We start from the raw sequence: 15572 nt of genomic DNA, 5'->3' as shown, positions 1-15572 counted from the left end.
TATTCAAAAGCAGAGACCTTTGCCAACAAAGGTCCGTCTAGTCAAGGCTATGGTTTTTCCTGTGGTCATGTATGGATGTGAGAGTTGGACTGTGAAGAAGGCTGAGTACCAAAGAATTGATGCTTTTGAACTGTGGTGTTGGAGAAGAGTCTTGAGAGTCCCTTGGACTGCAAGGAGATCCAACCAGTCCATTCTGAAGGAGATCAGCCCTGGGATTTCTTTGGAAGGAATGATGCTAAAGCTGAAATTCCAGTACTTTGGCCACTTCATGCGAAGAGTTGACTCATTGGCAAAGACTCTGATCTGGGAGGGATTGGGGGCAGAAGGAGAAGGGGACGACAGAGGATGAGATGGCTGGATGGCATCACTGACTCGATGGACGCGAGTCTGGGTGAACTCCGGGAGTTGGTGATGGACAGGGAGGCCTGGCGTGCTGCGATTCATGGGGTCGCAAAGAATCGGACACAAGTGAGCGACTGAACTGAACTGAATGGGATCATTATGGCAGACCCCTAATCCAATGTGACTTGTGTCCTTATAAGAAGAAAAAAGTAGGACAGAGACACACACAGAGGAAGACGCAGGAGGAAGACAGCATCTCCGAGTCGAGGAGAGAGGCCTCCGTAGAAACCACCCCTGTCACACCTTGATTCTTGCCTTCCAGCGCCCTGGAGAATTCTGACCTCCAGAATTGTGAGAAAATATATATCTGTGTACCACCAGTCTGTGGTACTTTGTTATGGCAGCGTTAGCAGACTGGTACACGGAGGTAAGATCCAGCCTCGAGGGGCCAAGAAAAGCTTGGGTGAGGGCCCGGAGTCATGAAATGGCATGAAGTGGGCAGGGACACAGGGCTTCCAGGTGGCTCAGTGGTAAAGAATGCACTTGCCAATGCAGAAGCTGCAGGAGACTTGGGTTCGATCCCTGGGTCGGGAAGATTCCCCTGGAGAAGGCAATAGCAACCCACACCAGTATTCTTGCCGAGATAATCTCATGGACAGAAAAGCCTGGAGGGCTACAGTCCATGGGGTTGTAAAGAGTCAGATGTGACCGAGCACGCAGGTGCAGGGTAAAACAAGTCAACATGTTTCAAGGCAAAGTGCGAGTGGAGAGTAGTCAGTGATGTCTTGGCTAAAAGCCTGATGGGGCATGAAGACCTTTTGACACATTCTCTCATGCCAGCCTTTGTCCTGAGGGCAGTGGGGAGCCACTCCATAGGCAGAAGCAGGGAATGGTGTGGTCAGATGCCAATCTGATGACCGTGCAGGGCTTCTTAGGAGGAAGATGGGTCTGGAGGCAGAGTGACCAGTTGAATAACTGTGGCCAAGATGACCGTGGCCAGTGGTGGCCACGATGGAGAGGAGAGAACAATTAGGCAGTGAAATTGACTGGACTGTTGGGTGGTAAAGAAGCAGAAACCTCAGTTACTCAGAAGTTTTAGTTCATACAATTGGTGACACGGCTCACAAGGTGGCGGGATGAGGTGTGGATGCGGGGACTGCCATTAACTTTGCAGTCCCTTTGGAGAAAAAAATGTCCAAAATTTTTCTTGGAAAACAGGTGGGTTCTAATTTGGGGGTATTTATTTCAGAATATCACATCCCCTTCCTTTTCAGAGCTAACATGATCCCTCTATGATGACCCAGGTAATGCACCTTTACGACTCTTTAGCAAGTGTTTCGTCCCATGATTTCTTGAGACGCTATTATAAAAGGCTTAGAGCAAGAAGCCAACTCCACAGAATGGACAGAGTCAGCTGGACCACTCAAAGTCATTCTCCCCCTCCCACATGGATACACAAGGTGTGAGGACCCAGACAGGGAAGCAGAATGCATCACAGAGACAGACAACATCAAGGGGCCCTCCTGAGACCACCTTTCACAAAAAAATGTGCATGGAGTTTTAGAATGCTCCTGAACCCCCTGTGTTAGTTGCTCAGTCATGTCCAACTCTTTGCGACTCCATGGACTGTAGCCTGCCAGGCTCCTCTGCCAGTAGAATTCTCCAGGCAAGAGTACTGGAGTGGGGAGCCATTCCCTTCTCCAGGGGATCTTCCCAACCTAGGGGCCAAACCTAGGTCTCCTGCACTGTAGGCAGATTCTTTACCAACTGGGCCACCTCACCAATTCAATGGGCACAAACTTGGTCAAACTCTGGGAGATGGTTAGGGACAGGAGAGCCTGGTGTGCTGCAGTCCATGGGGTCACGGACAGTTGGACAGGACTCGGCAATTGAACAACAGAACCTCCTCCAGCATATTCAAAACATCTAGCACCCCAGGCTAGGAACGCCGGTAAGAAGGAAATGCTCTGGATGAGGGTGAGGGAGGACAGAGGTCAAAGCCCTGGCTTTGCTCTTCATTTGCCATCAGGCTTGGGTAAGTTATTTAGCTCCTCTGGTTTTCAAGATTCCTGTCATAGCACTAGGATTCTGTTCCCTCTTTGATTGATGCCATTGATTCACAGAGGAAACTAGTTCCCACGGCCACCTAGAAGATGATTTTTAATAAGACCAGGATTTATGTCCCCAGAACACATGTCCCCAGAACTCTTATTAAGAAGACGTTGTGACAAGAATAGGCATCTTTATTCAAACCTGCCCCTTGTTCCATATTCATGTTTCAAGAGTTCCATAAAAGGACAGCTGGGTACATGCAACAGGTTCAGACTTGCACTTTGTCACAGATGTTTCAAAGGACATATCTGATGGGTCCTGATTACTGACATTAGAGCAGGCCCTCCCTAGGGGTGGTGAACAGGAAGGCTCTTGCAGGGTTCTAAATATAAAACTTCCGAGTAGTTCAGCCAGGCTAAGACAGATCTCACAAACACATTTTTTTTTTAAATTTCAAACTATACTAAAACAACATCAATCAAAACTTTGTGCTGAATCCATGTTATACTTCCCCCTAACAAAACATAAAGTACCAAGATACACATTTAGATAATACATAAATCAGCAACACGCTTGGTCGCTTTTCTCAGAAATTCAACTGGATGAAATCAAGGATATAAATATTTGGATAGACCCAGACTCTCAGCTGAATGAATAAATAACTAAAAAAGAAGACAGTCATTGTACACAATATATTTACATTTAAAAGTTTCACCTAATCTTTGAAATGAAACTTGGTAGATGTTTGTTTGGTCCTGTCCTACACGGTTAAGTGGAAATGGTTTTTAGTTTGCTTATCCATCACCCTGAACATTGCTTTGCTCATGGTATTCTCCTCCAATATCATGCTACTTTCAGTTGCCTTCAGGATAAAATCCAAGCTGCTCCATGTGCCATGTAAGACCATGCTAATATGTTGTAGTAGCTTATAAGGGAAAAGAATCTGGAAAAAAACTAGATATATATGAATCACTTGGCTGCATACCTGAAACTAACGCATTGTAAGTCAACTACACTCCAATGAGGCAAACAAACAACAAGACAGAAGGAGAATAAAAGATACAATTAAACAATGAAAAGAGTGTACTCCTGGTTCTTCAACCTCAGCATCTGTGCTGCCTCGATGGGCATCTTCCCTCCACTCCAGCCTCACAGACCTCCTCGCACACACGTGTGTATCTGCTGTGCCCTTGTGTCTGCGGAGTCCATGGCCCGACACATCCCCATGGCACCTCACCTGAGTCACATCTCAGTAAGCAAATCCAGCTGCATGTCCCTCATTTCCTCAGTGGGATTTCTAAATTCCTCGACTCTGATGGGGAATTTTTGTTTGCCTCCAAGGCAAATGGACTCAATGTGTTGCTTATGAAAACTGCCAGGAAGGAACCGGGAGGTGAGGGGAACTATTCTCCCCGATCTTGGCCGAGGAAAGAGTCTCAAACCCCAGACAGTGACAGAAAAGACAGGAAACCCTGTGAGTCCAAAAGATTGTAAAAACTGAGCGAATCTATCAATGCAGAACTTAACCATTTATCCACAGTGTATGTGCATTTATTCATTTACAAATTATAGTAACTATAATTATAGTAGTATAATTATAGTATGCTACTACAAGAATACACTGTGCACATGATGAAATACATAGAAATACATAAAATAACATTGAAGAAAACTAGGTTACCTCAAATAGAAATACTGCCGAATACTTTTTATCCTAATTACAGTATTCTAACAGCCCGTGGATTAGGTTGAATATTCTGGATACCAGGCTACAGTTTAAGAAACATTTACTAGGGCCTGTATGTTGCCTGACTCCAGAAGGACACCATTACCATTTTATGTGAATGGTGCTCCCCAACTTTGCTCCGTGCACAGGACGTGCAACCCTGCATGGGGACCCTGAGAGAGCCTCGTCAAAGACAGACCCTGAGGACGCACTTTCCAAGGAACAGACTTCGCGTGAGCTGACTGAAAAGGCATGTTGATTTCTTGCTGGCCCTCCCAGTCACACCCAAATCGGGAGATCCTAATCATTATCAAACAGTCTCCTTGAGAGGATAACACATGTGCCAGACACGTGATGCTGATACAGAGCTGGAGCCACATGTCCTGGTCAAAGACTGTAAGAGCTGGAAGGGCCTGCATTTCAGAGGTGAGGAAACTGGGGCCCAGGAATGCTTTATAGTGAATCATTGACCAAAAAGTGTTAGAATTTCCTGACCAGTACTCTTTCCACAATATTAGACTGTCACCTTAAGATCAGCAAACAGAGTATTTATGATGTCTACTAACTATAAGGCTTTGTGCCTAAAATAAAAGTTATTATTTTATGATGGTTCAAATTCATCACAATAAATGATAATAACTCTGGCAACCAGTCCATTCTAAAGGAGATCAGTCCTGGGTGTTCATTGGAAGGACTGATGTTGAAGCTGAAACTCCAATACTTTGACCACCTGATGTGAAGAGCTGGTAGCCAAAGACCCTGATGCTGCAAAAGATTGAGGGCAGGAGAAGAAGGGGACGACAGAGGATGAGATGGTTGGATGGCATCACCGACTCAGTGGACATGGGTTTGGGTGGACTCCGGGAGTTGGTGATGGACAGGGAGGCTGGGCGTGCTGTGGTTCGTGAGGTCACAAAGAGTCGGACACAACTGAGTGACTGAACTGAACTGAACTAAAATATAGAGTATTTACTATACGTCAGATAGTATTCTAAGTGATTTACACGGATTCCCTTATTCAGTCTTCATAACTACTCTATTAGGAACATAACGTTATGACATCGATTTTACCAAAAAGAAAACTGATAACCTAACAGAAATTAATTTGCTAAGCCAGGGTTCAAATTATGCAACCTGACTTCAAAACCTGCTCTACAACATATATATATGTACATACACACACATATATACTGCCTTCCATGATAATGACATCAATAGTGTGCAGGACAAATGGTGTTCATTTGTATCCTTTTTCTTTGCAACTGTCATAATCAGAATACTTTTTTTTTCTTTTGCATTAAATACCATAATTTTTTTTCTCTCTCTTTCCTTCTCCATCTTCCTGTCTATCTCTTATCTCCATCTATATCTCTTTCCTCCCTCCCCCCGTCTGTCCCTCTTGTCCCTCTATTTCTTTCTCTTTCACACACACACACACACACACACACACACAGTTAAGACAATGTCTATGAGGTCTTTTAATTTTATCAGAAAGCAGCAGACAATTCTTATAATCCTATCAGCAAATTCTGAACTGACAGTCTGTCTTAATTGCCTATAACATGGATTGCAGCTCTCACTAGAGACCTTTCTTTCACTGGATCTCAGTCAGTGACCACGAAGAAATTATTTCTTTCCTCTTATTTTCAAGAACTGTATTTCTCTGGACTTCCTTGATGGTCCATTGTTTTAAGACTCCAGGCTTACTCTGCAGGGGGCAGGAGTTCTGTCCCTGTTCAAGGGACTAAAGTCCCACATGCTGAGTTGTCCAGACCAGGAAAAAAAAAAGAATTGTATTTCTCTGTCTTCCCCTGGGAACAGAGAGTTGCACTCGGGATGTGCTGTTTTCATCTCTTATATCCAGTGTCTGGCATGCAGTATGTTGTAAATATAGGAAGGAAGGCGGGAGGGAGATCGGAAGAAAGGGAAGGAGGGAGGAAGTGAGGGAGGAATATATGGAATACTGCATGATCCACATTTTCTAGATCACATGTTCCTGGAGGAGGAGTTCACAGGTGAAATGGAAATAGCATCCCCATTCACCCAGTGGCTCTAGGGTCAGCCTTGGCGCCTTCCTTTTTTCATGCTGCACGTGAGACCCGCCAGCAAAACCTCTGGGCTCTCTCTTCCCAACCATCTCAGCCCTGCCCTGCTGTGAGCATTGTCCAATCCACCATCTTTCCTTGTCTAGATTTCCAACTGCCTCCAGCCTGTCCTCCCTGCCTCTACTCTTTCTCTGCTCTTCGTGACCCAGGGATAGAACCCAGGTCTCCCGCATTGTAGGCAGACGCTTTAACCTCTGAGCCACCAGGGAATCCCTCCTCTCTCTGCTCTAGTCTATCATTCAAGAGGCAGTCAGAATGTTCCTTGCAGAACCTTTTGATGACAACCCCCTTCCCCACCCCGTCCCCTGCACTTATCACTCAGAGTAAAAGTGAAAGTTCTTTCTATGGCTCATCAGGCCTGGAGGTGACCTGTGCCCACCCCACCTCTCTTTTCCTCCTTCGCTCACCCAACCCCGGCCACACCGCCTCCTCCCTCCCCTACTCAGCATCATTCATGGTCCCACTGTGGGAAGCTGAACAACAGCTCCCAAACACGCCCATGTTCTAATTCCCAGAAACTTCTATAACAAAAGGGACTTAGCAAAAGTGATTAATTAAAGGATCTTCATATGAGGAGATTTTCCTGGATTATCCTGCGGGCCCAAACTAACAATTTTCCTTATAAGAGGTGCCAGAGGAGTCAGATTAGAAGGCAAGGGGAAGCTGGGGACTCCATGCTTCCATTGCAAGGGGCGCAGGTTCCATCTGTGGTCAGGGAACTAAGAATCTGCATGCTGCACAGCGTGGCCGGAGATGTGACATGGGCCACGAGTGAAAAATGAACACTGCCCCTGGAAGAGTACTGTGCTGTGCTCAGATCCTCAGTCCTGTTGGACTCTTTGTGACCCCGTGGATTGTAGTCTACCTGGCTCTTCTGTCCTTGGGATTTTCCAGGCAAGAATACTGGGGTGGGTTGCCATTTCCTCCTCCAAGGGATCTTCCGGACCCATGGGTCAAACCCACATCTTCTCCATCTCTGCATTGCAGGAAGATTCTTTACCACTGAGCCACCAGGGAAGCCCTCTCTAGGAGCAAGGGTGGGTGGCGGGTAGAGGGGGAAGGAGGTTGGGTGGTGGGGAGGTCGATGGGAACAAACTCTCCCTGGAATCTCCAAAAGGAACACAGCTCTGATGACTCCTTGTTTCAGCCCCACAAGACTCACTCCCAATTCTGATCTCCAGAATGCTGGAGAATAAACCCATGTGGTTTGGAGCCACTGTGTTTCCAGCCGTTTGTTAGGGCAGCCGCAGGAAGTTAACACACCCGGTATTCTGTTTTGTGTTTCTCTACAGCACTGGCACCACTGGGCATGTTTTACATTTACTTCTCTATGTGTCCATCTGTTGTCTCTCCTGCTACGAAGCAAAGCGCAGGGGAGCCTGGACTTTGTTTTCTTCCCTGTTGTACACCCAGAACCCGGCCCAATAACTGTCTGTTGAATGAATAAATAAATGACGTATTTTAATTAATTGATCAACACCCGGAAGTGGCTGAGCCTCAATACGAGGCTGGTTGAATACACAGTTATTAACTTGCATTCCATTTTCTCTGATGTGTCCAGACAGGTGGAAACACACACAAATGAGTGCTGGTACAGCTGCAGCCCAAGCTGTTCAGTTGCTAAGCGACTCTTTGCGACCCCATGGACTGTAGCCCACCAGGCTTAGACTTTGTCCATGGGATTTCCTAGGCAAGAACACTGGAGTGGGTTGCTGTTTCCTTCTCCAAGGTGTCTTTCTGACACAGGGATGGAACCCACGTCTCCGGCATCAGCAGGTGTATTCTTTACCACCGAGCCACCTGGGAAGTCCGAGAAGAATTCACACAGGGAGTCAAAAGAGGGGGAAAAGCCTTTTGGGTTCACAGTAGCTGGAACATTAACGGAACATCAGCAGCCCAAATGGTCCAGCCCAAAGCAGCCCAGGAGGAGATCAACCCCAGAACCCCAGCAACAAGCCCACTAGGAAAATGGTGATCCCCAGCCAATGCAGGGGTTCCAGCACCCACTCCTTGGAGCTGGGAGGAGCATGGAGCTTGAGCTGGTCACCCTCATGCCCTCCATTCCTGGGCAGGACCAGTCCCTTGTCCTCATGTTATGCATTTCCACTTTCCAAGGAATAAAGAACTGCAGTGGGCTGGGGTGGGGGTTGAGAAGCTGAGATTAAGCCAGTCCTTCTCACTGAATGATGCTGAGTATCATCTCTTAAAAGGAGTTCACACATAGGAGCTGAGGTTGATTTTGTATTGTATGACCTCTTAGCAAACTTAGAGTTAATTAGATCCAATATTTGCTTTAGGGAACTACGGATCTTAAGAACTTAGAAACCATTTGTTACTATCAAATAGTTTTTCCTGTGGCTGGCACCAGTTGGAGATGCCAATATTTCTATTTCCTCCTTCTTCTGTTTGGTTCAACCACGGTGGCAGGCTAATTTCTGATGAAATCAACACTTTGCCAAATATACAAATAATGGTCTGATGTGCCTGGAATGATGGTGATCACGACAATGGTAGTTCATCTTCAATGATCAGGACAACAATGGTTCAGGATGCTGATGGTTGCAGGGAGTTACATGGATGCCTCAGTCTTGAGGAAAATAAACCCAGTCCTCACTTTTGAAAGGTTGCGTTTTTCTTTTTTGAAACTAACAAAATGGTAAGTGGATATAAAGGGTGGAAGGCGACTTGAATGCCCCTGTTTGAACTTTGCCTCCTCCGTAGAGCCTCTCTTGACTCTTTCGTGCACCCTCGGGTGCTCCCAGGATACCCACAGCACTTTACTTGCTCACCTCCTCTATTTCATAAAAATTCACAACTTGCCAAGTCTGTCTCAAGTATCCCATTGTTATTTCTTGACAGAAAGGGCTCTGTCTACAGACCCATCTCCCTCCCAAATGCTCAACACAATCCCAGGCAAGGTTTGCCAGGTACTTAAATACAAATCGAACACTCTGCTTGGTGCTTTTGAAAAAGGACCTGTGTGGCCGAATAAAAGAGACACAATTTATACACCAAAAACAACTAGGAAAAAATACAGAGTAGGAAATAATTATACATTAAATTAGCAATACATATAATTAATGCATTTCATTAGAGGAGTTAATTCGAAACCAGAAAGGGGAGAAATGAGTGTAAACTGGGGTTTTCATAGGTTCATAGAGTAATCAGTTTTGTTAGCCAGGAGTAGCAGGATTTGCAAATATGTTGTCTTCACATTAAAGAACTGTGTCAGTATGAATTTGGGTGGGGGGAGGTTGGGGGAAAAATCATCTTGATCCATAAAGATGAGCTGTTTAGCCCTGAAATGCTTTTTATGTCTTGATAATATTCATAACTGCAATCTTTATTAGATTATCAGTCTAACACAAAGATCATCAAAGTTCTTTGTTTAAATATCCCAAGGGTTAAACATTAACACTGACACTAAGTGTCTTACTACTAGTGAAATCGTTTTATCTCATCAGATATTTTAGTTATATTGGTGTCAAAAGGGCAAACTGAGTAACAGAGGTAACATTTATTGACCATGTATATGAAGTACTATCTGTGAACTGGAGAAGGAAATGGCAACCCACTCCAGTGTTCTTGCCTGGAGAATCCCAGGGACGGGGGAGCCTGGTGGGCTGCCATCTATGGGGTCGCACAGAGTCGGACACGACTGAAGCGACTTAGCAGCAGCAGCATCTGTGAACTTAGAAACACTCAGGAGGAAACACTGGTGCCTGACTGTAGTCTTGACTTTCACAAACTGTAGTTTTGTTTTACAAAATCACGTTGATGAAGGAAATTTAACCAGACAGGAAAATGGTACTTGACACAAAGGAAAGGATTTGAGCAACAATTTCTGTTCACTCATAAGCGAACTTTTTTTTTCAGGTTTGATTTTTTGCTCATCATGGATGTTTTCTGGCATCCATTTTTAACATTTTAATTTATTTTTTGGCCAAGTCCCACGGCATGTAGGGTAGTAGTTCCCCAACCTGGGATCAAATCCATGTCCCCTGCAGCGGAAGGGTGGGGTCCCAACCCTTGGACCACCAGGGAAGTACCCTCAAAAGGCATCTCTGAAAAAATGCTTTGCCCGTGATACAGAGAAGTGTAAAGACACACACTTTAAATGGACTTTCCAATTCTTGTAATTTTGAGCTGTTCTGGGTAAACCGTGGAATGACTCATTTCATCAGCCCTACTCTTGAATAGACACTGACATCCAAGGACCATGACACCATGCATCTTTCCCTGGTCTCTCAGAGCAAAATAAAGCACCGGTCAGGCCATCTGCATGTGCAGCTGTGCCTGTCTCAGGGCATTCCTTACCTTCACAAAGAGGTTAATCTCGGGGCTTGCGGAAGCCGACTCGTTTCCTTCTGAAACATCGTCAGCAGAATAGCTGGTAGGGGAGATCTCGCGGGTGGAGAAGGCTCTGCTATTCTGGATGGTGAAGCTCGAAGGAGAAGGCAGGTCTGCCTCCATCTCGCTTCCATTCTCCTGGGGCTCCTCTGGGTCAGGCCCCTGGGGCTCCTCTGGGTCAGACCCCTGGGGCTCCTCTGGGTCAGACACCTGGGGCTCCTCTGAGTCAGACTCCTGGTCCTTGGTTGGTGAGAGCAATTCTTCCAAGGAGATGTCCTCGTCCTCTGTGGGTTCCCCTGGGTGGGGGTCCTGAGCCTTAGAATATGGTTCATCAGGCAGGACGTATTCTCCTGTTTCTGGCTGTAAAGAGGCCGAGGTTCTCCCCTGACGCCCAACAGGGTACACGGCCACAGAGTCATATTCTTGGTTTTCCAGCTCATTGACATATAAGTTGTCTTCCCTCCTCACATCTTCATGGACTTCATCGTAAAGGGGACCTCCGTTTTCTGCTGGGTCTGAATCCTCATACACCCTCTCTGTTTGGACTCTGTTGTAGATGGTGGTGCTGTAGTTTTCGTCATTCATGTTTATTGATCTGATAGATCCTTTCGCAAGCAGACCCGAGTAGGTCTGAGATGAGGAAAGGGCTAGAGGATGCTGCACCGCCTTGCAGAGGAATCAACAGGCTTTTGAAACACAGCAACCAGCCACAGCTATCAGTGACAGGTCTCTAACAATCATTTACCGGAGACTTTAGTCGGCAAACCACAAGTCCATTGGACATAAGATAAAGCTTACACAGTCAGTTAACTCCTTCATGCCTGAGGGTATTTTCAAGCAGACTGTGGTTTTGTCATTGCCAGCAGCTCCAAGATTCTTTGGATCAACTAGAGGTTGAATTATCTTCCCAGTACACATTGAAATTCTGAATAGTTAGCCATTTGTCATTAAATAGGGCTCCTTCTTCCAACTACCTCCAAATGCTGACAACATTCAAGAAGTCCCTGCTGTTCGGTGGAAAACAATTCTGTGCAATCATAACTCATCCGTGAAGAGCTGAATTTGTTGCTCAAAACAACTGTTTGAGCATTGATGCCCTGTGATAAATGAGCCGTACATGTTCCAGTTAGGTAATGCATGCCATTTATGTTTCTTATCTGGAAACACCATGAGGTGATTCAATGGCAGAAGGAAAAGAAGATAAGTGCTCTGTTCAATGGTCACATCAGTACAGATCACCCAAGCTAAGGCACTCAAAGATTTATGGCGTGGGTTTTATTTTTTTCTCTTCAACTTGCATGTGATCATCACAGTCAACACACCTTCACAACAACCCTTTTAGGTACAGGATACTAGTTGAGCACTAAACGCTTGAGTCAGAAGATACACTCTCTCTCCTCAAAGGACTTCTAAAGCAAAGTACTGCATGCACAAGCTGCCTAGTTGATGTCATCTACAGATGCCACGAACACACAGGCTCTTTATTTTTTAACCTGGTACTCTAGTCTGCTAATTCCTGCTTCCCTTCAGCACACCATGTACATCGTTCTCTTTCAAATAATAACCCAGGTGGATTGTAAAGGGACTTTTAATGTCCAGAAATCATGTGAAAATTGATAAGTAACCTGCCTGGTTGACAGGTTTCAAAGCACCTGATGAGCATCTTATTGACAAAACTTCATTGTACCCTTGCCTCCAGTGCTGCCTTCAAGAATCTTCTGGAGTGAACTAGAGCAGAATTTCTAGAAATCTAGCTTTGTGGATAAAAATAGATCAAAGGAAAGATGCCAGAGACAGACTTTAAAGTCTATCAATGCTACCCCTTTATTTTATTGAAAAGCGAAGTGTGTTTAGGTCCGAATACCCAACTGATTACCATAGTTCCCATAGTCAGGTGTTTACAACTCAGTGGAGTCCCAGTTCAAATCCTTCTCACAATCTTAGCACTGGAGAAAACCTCAACGGTCATTCATTCTAAATGATTTTACATTTGAAGGCAGCCTGGAACCTAGAAAGGGGAAGCAAGTGGTCCAGGTTCTCACAGTGAGTTAATACTAAGCTGATTTCAACTGTGATTTCTTAACCTCCAGCTCAGTGATCTTCCTGCCACTCACTCCCTTCCTAAGTCAGTGTTTTCCAACCTTTTTTCCAGATCATACAACCTCCCGACCCACCCCGTACCTAAAAGATTCTTTTAAGATATTTCTCCCATGTAATTAAAATACTGCTGATATACTACATATCTGTTGCTAAGTCGCTTCAGTCATGTCCAACTCTGTGTGACCCCATAGACGGCAGCCCACCAGGCTCCCCCACCCCTGGGATTCTCCAGGCAAGAACACTGGAGTGGGTTGCCATTTCCTTCTCCAATGCATGAAAGTGAAAAGTGAAAGTGAAGTTGCTTAGTCATGTCTGACCCTCAGTGACCCCATGGACTGCAGCCTTCTGGGTTCTTCCATCCACGGGATTTTCCAGGCAGGAGTACTGGAGTGGGGTGCCATTGCCTTCTCCGACATATCTGTTTACATACTGTATATACATTTGTGCTTTGTACATCCAAAAAAAAAAAGTAAGATTTTTTTTTTCACTGAAGAACTAGTTTTCACTCTTCTGGATGTAGTATTGCTTCTTTTGAGAATTATGTGCTTACACTGCTAGAACCTTCTAGATTATGTGCCATCCTGCATCATTTCCAAATAACAGTATCCTACAACCTGAGCTTATGTGCTTCACATGCTACCAGGTCCTTAGCAAGATGACTCAGTGTGTCCAAGGAGGCCGGTTAAACTTAGGGCCCAATATCACACAGGTATTTTATACATTCAGCCCCCTTGTCAGCCCATCTCAGGACCTATCTATCATGATTTGTTATAGGTTGCAATATGGAACTGGTCATCCTGTTAAAGCATAAATCGGATCATCTCTCTCTCTGCTCAAACTCATTTAATGGCTCCTCAAAGTCCTTGCTGTGACCCACATGTGTTCATGCGTGCTCAGTCATGTTTCGCTCTCTGTGACTCCATGGACTGTAGCCCGCCAGACTCCTCTGTCCATGAGATTCTCCAGGCAAGAATACTGGAAGGGGTTGCCATTTCCCCCTCCAGGAGATCTTCCAGGCCCAGGGATCAAACCTAAGTCTCCTGTGCCTCCTGCATTGGCAGGTGGGTTCTTTACCACTAAGTCACCTGGGAATCCCTATAGTGACCCACGAAGCCCTAGAAAATCTACACCAGCTTTCCTATGCCCACTCTTCTCCCCCTGGCTTACCCTGCTGCAGAGGATGTGACCTCATTGCTGTGCCTGGAACACTCTGGATCTTTACACTGGCTGTTCCCTCTGCCTGGAATACATTCCCCTTGGATATCTGCATAATCAACTCTCCAAACTCTTCTAAGTTCCTGCTCACACATCCCTTTCTCAATGAGGCCACTTCACCGTCTTGTGTAAAATGATGACCCATCCCAGCTCCTATCTCTGCCCTCTCCCCATTACTAAAAGCCTTCACCGGACTTTCTATTTCTTTTTTCCATAATACATATCACCTTCTAATAAGATAAATGCATTACCTATTTACTGTATGTCTTGCGTTTGTTTTTCTCTCTTCTACCACTGGAGTATAAGTCCTGTGTGGGCACAGATCTGCTTCTGCTTTTTCATTATGGTTTCAAGCACCTAGAACAGTGCCTGGCACATATTATTCTATACATTATTTGTTCCATCTATTTTTGTGATTGTTTGATATCTTTATCCTCTACTGGACACACAAAGCCCATGACTATTTCTCTCATCAGTGCATACCTAAAGTCTAACAGATATCTGACACATGATAGATGTTTATTAAATATTTGTTTTATAAATAACTGAAATGGAGAAGAGGAATCTGGAGTTCAAGCCATTTTACTCCTGGCCCATTTTCTTCCTGTGTTATCTCATTCAGTTCAGTTCAGTTCAGTCGCTCAGTTGTGTCTGACTCTTTGCGACCCCATGAATCGCAGCACGCCAGGCCTCCCTGTCCATCACCAACTCCCGGAGTTCATCCAAACTCATGTCCATAGAGTCGGTGATGCCATCTAGCCATCTCATCCTCTGTCATCCCCTTCTTCTCCTGCCCCCAATCCCTCCCAACATCAGGGTCTTTTCCAATGAGTCAGTTCTTTGCATGAGGTGGCCAAAGTATTAGAGTTTCAGCTTCAGTATCAGTCCTTCCAATGAACACCCAGGACTGATCTCCTTTAGGATGGACTGGTTGGATCTCCTTGCAGTCCAAGGGACTCTCAAGAGTCTTTCTTCTCCAACACCACAGTTCAAAAGCATCAATTCTGTTACTATATTATAAACTCCTGCAGGAATAAGCAGGGTCTCCCGTAGCACTTTGTATAAAACAAGTTGGCTTGTTTGCTTGTACAAGAAAGAGTCCCTCAGTCAATTAATCAATTAGAAAGTATTCTGAGGGCCCCTATGACTGTGACATATAACCTAGGGAAGGAAACAAGACATACTTTCATTTTCTCGAGAAGTTCTAAGAAAGAACCTGTGTGCTTTCTGAAATACAAGTTTGCTTATATCACACCCATGTTTGGAAATCTTCAATGAAAACATGTTCAGGAAGATGTCCGTTCCAATATTTTTCACAAATGGAACCAAGTCTGTCTGTCCAGGCAGCATCTCCCTCAGCACTCCCCTGAATGTCCTACTCTGCAGCAGAAACGTTGCTCCTCCCTGAATACACTATCCTATTTCCTGCCCCTATGCTTTTACACATATGGTGCCTCCACTGGGCAAAATGCTACTCATTCCACTAGATATAGGATATAAATATGCATAAGACACGATTGGATGTGCACACACAACTGAGGAAATTTACAAATTAGCTATTCCACAGAAAGTATCCAACTGGGACTACAGCAACCCTGCCCATTGTCTTAGATAACTGTGGGGCCAGTGTCTAGTCTTCCGCATTGCATGTACAAAGACTCAATTTGTAAGTTTACACAGGT

At 45.1% G+C, this 15572-nt stretch overlaps 1 protein-coding gene across 1 annotated transcript in view; it reads right to left on the bottom strand.

Moving 5' to 3' along the window:
- Positions 1-11313, bottom strand: part of CLIC5 (chloride intracellular channel 5) — a 171735-nt gene extending 160422 nt beyond the window's left edge. The window contains exon 1 of the mRNA XM_010863081.1: positions 10543-11313. Coding sequence (XP_010861383.1) covers positions 10543-11160 — 618 coding nt within the window. The 5' untranslated portion in view covers positions 11161-11313. The remainder of the gene's footprint in view (positions 1-10542) is intronic.
- Positions 11314-15572: the final 4259 nt, after the last annotated feature.

The sequence above is a fragment of the Bison bison genome, unplaced genomic scaffold (assembly GCF_000754665.1).
Source record: "Bison bison bison isolate TAMUID 2011002044 unplaced genomic scaffold, Bison_UMD1.0 scf7180017864487, whole genome shotgun sequence".
Classification (NCBI taxonomy): Eukaryota; Metazoa; Chordata; class Mammalia; order Artiodactyla; family Bovidae; genus Bison; species Bison bison.
This window is presented reverse-complemented; position numbering and strand designations above follow the sequence as displayed.